The sequence below is a fragment of the Cryptomeria japonica genome, chromosome 1, assembly GCF_030272615.1.
Source record: "Cryptomeria japonica chromosome 1, Sugi_1.0, whole genome shotgun sequence".
NCBI classification, from domain to species: Eukaryota; Viridiplantae; Streptophyta; class Pinopsida; order Cupressales; family Cupressaceae; genus Cryptomeria; species Cryptomeria japonica.
This window is the reverse complement of record NC_081405.1, coordinates 559,222,116-559,228,197: the sequence shown is the minus strand read 5'-3', so window position 1 is coordinate 559,228,197 and position 6,082 is coordinate 559,222,116. Positions and strand designations below refer to the sequence as shown.

The 6,082-nt window shown below is 33.6% G+C and overlaps 1 protein-coding gene across 1 annotated transcript; it reads right to left on the bottom strand.

The window, feature by feature from the left end:
* Positions 1-1,030: 1,030 nt before the first annotated feature.
* LOC131071874 (scopoletin glucosyltransferase) lies at positions 1,031-2,533 on the bottom strand. Its single transcript, XM_059211050.1, has 2 exons — positions 1,603-2,533; positions 1,031-1,494 (listed from the first exon to the last, which is right to left on the bottom strand). The coding sequence occupies exons 1-2, from the start codon at positions 2,531-2,533 to the stop codon at positions 1,031-1,033; spliced, it is 1,395 nt and encodes a 464-aa protein (XP_059067033.1).
* Between the last annotated feature and the right edge of the window lie 3,549 nt (positions 2,534-6,082).

The following is a 6,082-nucleotide window of genomic DNA, read 5'->3' as shown; positions in this document are numbered from 1 at the left end:
GATTCTTTAGATCAAGACAAATATTGAAGACTTTTAAATGAAAATAGTGCATATATCCTAAACTCATTGGCAAACCTATTGAGCTCCAATCACAACAACTACCATAAATTTTTTTTTTTAATTTTTAAGATGAAATAATCAAAATAGTCAGAATTGAATTCAATCATACACAAACTACTAAAGTCTAGCATAGTAACAATAGGTAATATGGAGTGCTACTTGGGGTTGATTATTGTGATACCTTATTACATCATGCTAAGATATAACAAATAATTTATTTTTCTTTAATATAAGTTTCTCAATTTTTAATTATATTTATCAAGGCACCTTTATTTACCAAGTGTCAGGGAGAATAGAATTAGTAACTCAACACTGTATAACTAAGAATCAAATTGCAAGCTAGAATTCCTGCAGTCACCATTGCTTTGTTGTGAAGATAAGTGTACACTAACCAACCCCTTGCCAGGTATTTCATTTACACCCCATTTTAAAAAATTTCCAATCCAAAACACATTGATCAAACAATATTAAAACCAAGGCAGAATAGTTGCATTTATAATACAAAAAAATATTGATGGAAGAAAACTATTCAAAATAACATGTGAAGACAATTGTTGAGAACAACAATCATACTCATGTTTTATATTTTCACATTTATATAATGTTATGTATATAAACATAAACATATCAACTACTAATGTATTTGATGTATGGATTTTTCTATTGAAATTTGGATCAAACATGTTATTTATATATGTTACTACTATGTTTTCTAATTAAACTAAAGCGAAAGCAATTGTTAAATGTCTATATACATCTTTATTATATTCTCTTAATTATTAAATCTCAAAAAATTGTACTTAAATATTATATTAACAATAATAAATATTCCTCTTAATATGTCAACTTAAATATACTTTTTCTTATGAAATAATCCTTACACCCCTTTCACTGCGAGTGATAGTTATATTACAACTTAAATTCTTCTCTTGAAGATACTAATCAATCCATAACACCTTTTCAATACAATTCAAGATTCCATTCCACCTCTCTTGTGCTCAGTCGGTCTGGAATTTAACTTATGCATGTCACTGACAAAACCTCTCAAATCGGCAACTGAAGATCCTTCCCCTTTGATAGCGTTTGTAGCCATCTCCCTCACCTTCTCTGCGCGCTCTCTCATCTCTTCTTTTTTCTGCCCAAGTAGAGCCATTGCCACAACCTCCTTTACTCTTTCCTCCTTCGGAATCTCATCTCTGTGTTGGCAGAACTGAATTCCTACGCCTAATTCTGCAAAAAGCTTTGAATTGAAGTGCTGATCTCCAAACATGGGCCATGCAAGAATTGGAACACCAAGAGAAATGCTTTCCAGTGCAGAGTTCCATCCGCAGTGGCTTATGAAGGCACCCACCGAAACATGGGAAAGAATTACAAGCTGCGGAACCCAGCCGCGTATGATTAACCCTCTCTCTTTTGTTCGCTCCAGAAAGCCCTCTGGCAAATATGTGCTAATATCATCAGTCTTTGACTCTGAAGATGCTGGTTAGTTCTTTGGGGGCACTTTAATAGTCCAAACAAATGGCTGTTCGCTGGCTTCCAGACCTCTGGCCAAGGCATGCGTTTGTTCTTCTGATAAGAAAGTGTGGCTTCCAAAAGAAACATACACAACGGAACGAGGGCTTTGCGAATCCAGCCAGAAAACTAGTTCTTGTTCATTGATGCCCACCATTTTCCCTGTAGTGTTAACATTACCTGATCCCCCAGATAAATTTTTTGGATGCACAGGGCCTATGGCCCAAACTGGTTTAGCCGTCAAACTTTTCAAATGTTGGACATAGAAAGGCTCGAGCTCATGGAACTTATTGATCAGTATTCCCGAGCCTTTGCCAATCTGCTGGTAACACTGACTAGCATAACGTTGAATGAAGTTTGAAAGATCTGGATTGAAGTAAAGTGGGGATACCTCATGTTTAAACAGTCTGAGAGGACGAGGCAGATTAATGAAGCTCACCACAAGACTGTCCTCCCCGTCTTTCTCCAACGCGTTCTGCAATATTGAACAGGAAATGGAATGCAGCAGACTTGTTGCAAAGGCCCCACAGGTATTGAACAAAATACTGGCGACGTTATATTTTTGGGCTGTGTCTACAGCCCACCCTGTAAACGTATCGTAAACAAGACACACAGGAGGTGCTGCTTTTTGTTGGTGGAATTGCTGCTCCATCCAAGCGTCGAAAGGGCTTTGGAGCCTTTCTGCCATTTCAAAGATTAGGTTTTTCGACTCCCACGGACACAAATCGCTCCTCTCTCGTCCTTGTAAGCCTTCCACGGCGGGCGTGGGAAGGGCAACAAGCTTGATATCGAGAGCTTGATCGATGTAATCCTGCAGGAAGGTGACATTTCCAGGCGTTGTGACATAACTGACTGCAAGGCCATTGGAAGCGAGGAGTTTTGCGAGGTCGAGAAAAGGAATGAAGTGACCCAGCGCTGGGAATGGCACCGCCACAACATGAGGCTTCTGCAATCCACTCATCTTCGCCAACAAAAACAAAGCTGTTGAAATGAGCTCGCCCTCTTGTACATGTGAAACCGGATTATGAGTTTGTGGTGTTTTATTTGGCTGCGTACAAGATATGCTTCGGGCAATTGCTGACACTTGTCACTTTTGGCTTTATGTTGCCCTTCCGTCATGCATGACGAGGCTAGGTATTAAAGTATAGAAGTAGTACTCACATGAGAAGTGGAGATAAAAGGTAATGACCAGGGCTTGCATCAACAAAGGTGCAATGATTAGTCGATTGGCACTAGTCAATATCCGTTTTAATATCTTTTATCTCCATTGCAAGCGCTAGTAGATAATAAATGGGTATTGACTAGCACTTGCACCAAAACAAAGGTGTAATGATTAGCCGATTGACTAGTGCTCGTCATTATCCATTTTAATATCTTTTATATCTATTGCAAGCGCTAGTAGATAATAAATGGGTATTGACTAGCGCTTGCACCAAAACAAAGGTGCAATGATTAACCAATTGTAAAATATGCTTATCAAAATATTATTATTACCAAAATTCACATTTTTTATTTATTGTTAAGATATATATTTTTTAGAATTTTGATTATTGAGTAATAATAATCAAGATATATTATTGAGTGCATATATATATATATATATATATATATATAATTTTGATTATTGAATAATAATAATCAAGATATATTATTGAGTGAAAATATTGGTAAAATTAAAAAAATCAAATAAAAATTTAAGAACATGTTTTGTACACTAATAAACAAATGGCTAAAAAATTTAAATTTTAAATTGCAATTTTCAAATAACATTTAGTACAAATGAATATGATATAAGTATTAATAAACTTGTTTTATATAAATAATTAGCAATCAATAATAAATAGTTAGAATTTTTATGTATATTTGCTTTTTAGTTAATAATTAATTATTACTTGTAATTATGAATTTTATTTTTAAGAATTATTGTATCCTTACAAATATTTTTCAAAATTAAAATCAATATTTTAAAATTAATAATACAAAATTAATCACTTAAAATAAGTATCAATTATCTATAAATTTATTTTTAAAAATATAATTTTTTTTTATAATTAATGTTGTTTTAAAAATTTAAATTGTTTTTTAATATTATTAATAATATTATTTTATATATCTACCCACCGGGGGGTTAACCCCGCAGTGCAACAACAAGTTGCATCCTACTGTTGATAGTGGGTCGTTGGTTCGAATCTCTGCCCGAGCGATGTCCCCTGCACTGGTGTCTCCCTGTTCGTGCCATGGTGTGTGTTTGGACCGCAGTACCTCCTCCCCTGCGATTGGTGCTTCTCACCCGTGACTGTTGGATGGCGGTCGTCCTTAGCGCGTCTTCCTTGGTGCAGTTGCGTGGATGCCCCTTCCACGATCTGCGCGATTCCACTACCAGCTGGAGTGACAAGTAGTTGAAATGGAGTGATAAGGTGGAGTGTGGAGAGATAAGGAGCGAGAGATATAAAGAGTATTATGGAGAGATAAGGAGAAGAGAGATATAAGGAGAATTATGGATATGAAGGATCAATATGCTACATGTGACCCCACTAGTTCAAAGCTCCAGTAAAAAGCGACTATATTGTAGGGGCGAGACCCCATAGTGTCTTAAGTTAGTGGCATGCTGCAGAGAAGCTGAAATTGTAATATCTGTTACCGATCAAAAAAAAAAGAAAATTATATATCGAGAAAAAAAAAAAATTATATTAAATTTAAAAAAAAGTTATTTAACTATTAATACATTATTGTTAAAACAATATCAAAATCATAAAAAATTAGCATTTAAATCTTAAAAATAAAAAATAAAAAATAATACTCTCAGGCAAAAAGACATTGCAGCTTTTGTAAAATTTGTCAAAATTTTCCCTTATCATTTTTTAAATGGGTTGCAACAAAAAACCTACAATACAAAATAAACTCCATATAGAAGCTATACACAAACATAGCGAGCGAATGCAACTAGTATATTTTTTGGAAAAATGATGGACGCTTTGACAGAGCTTTGCGATATAATAGCATAGGATGGTGAAATTGCTAACTCTAAGATTGGCCAGACTTACAGAAACATTGATCAATTTATTGCTAGAACTCCTATCCAATATGAATTTTTTTTGGCTTTGAGAGTGTTTACAAAACAACTGATATCATTTTATCTAGATAGAGTTGATTATTTTTAACAAGTTAAGTAAACTATATCTTCTCTCAAACCTAAAGGCCATCGGATTTTGATACTATGCATAACTCATACGAGGTTTGGAAAAACGAATCTGTCAGATTGCTCGTAAATATTAAAAAATGCAAGGCGTGAGAGATTTACTAGCAACGATTAAGGAGGTGCAGACAAGCCTTCAAATTGCACGGTTCAAATAATACATTGAACAAAACCAGTAGATGATTGACAACAGATAAACATAGAACAAACAAAATAATAAATAGTTTTCAACTTTAAGAATTATTTTTTTCACACAAGCTCCGTCAAGTAAACCCAAGTATCTTCTATTCAATTGTTGAAGGATTGGAAGATTTGTTTCAGATGATTACATAAATAAGAAGAGAAAAAAAAATTAATATTTTTCTAAAACTTCACTATTTTATAATTTTCTAAATTTTATTTCCATAGGGTACATCAGATAAAGATGTGTTGTATCTTTATCCCATTGACTCAATTTATAGAATGCCACAGTTTGGAATGTTAAATATATGGAGTAGCGCCTAAGGTACTTGCAATTACATATTGTTGTTTACAGATCCTTGGCCAACAGTTTTTGTTTTATGCTTTGCCCAATTGTATTTTCTTGAGGTAATATTGTTGTCAAACCCCCTTCTTTTTGTTTATACAATGAATCTTTCTCTCATAGAAGTTTTTGTCCAGGAGACCTTCAAAAAATGTTTGTATTTGAACAATGTTTTTATTTCAATGTATGATGTTGGGTTCTCTTGTTTCTAAATTTTATATTATTTATATTCAGTACTTTTGTATCTTGTTACACTGTAAGCTACAATGTGCCCAACATGTTTCACTTTATAAGAGTTTCCTTCCAACCATCATTTTTATCTCTTATTTGATAACAACATTTTCTTTGTACACTTGTTAACAACTAGTAAAACATGTTTTGTAATTGCAAGCTTATTAAAGAAACAAATCACCCTCTCTGCACAACAATGACATTTGAAAGAAAAGACCTTCAAAATTTGTGATTATAAATGTTTTTTCCTAACCATTTTTTTCAATGAAACCAAAATAATGGAAGGTTGATTGTATTGCTTTTTCACAAATAATATAACAAAAAACTAAGAGGCAGTGATAAACGATATGATAAATACCTGATTCCTGCATAAATTCTTTATTTCTCTGTTAGCCGCTACTATAAATAATTATGAGTCCTGGATTCATCATTCAAACGTGGGTTTCGCTTTCTATTTTTTACATCTTTAAACCATCAATTTGAAATTTAACAAAATAAAAACTGACCTTAGCTAAATTTTTACGGCAGCCTATTTTTTGATCTCCACATCTGAGTTTGTT

Excerpts from the sequence above, each read along its gene's own strand:
- LOC131071874 (XM_059211050.1), bottom strand. The coding sequence starts at position 2,533 with ATGAGTGGATTGCAGAAGCCTCATGTTGTGGCGGTGCCATTCCCAGCG. Across the intron at positions 1,495-1,602 it reads AACGCATGCCTTGGCCAGAG|AGGGCTTTCTGGAGCGAACA; the intron begins GTCTGGAAGCCA and ends CATATTTGCCAG.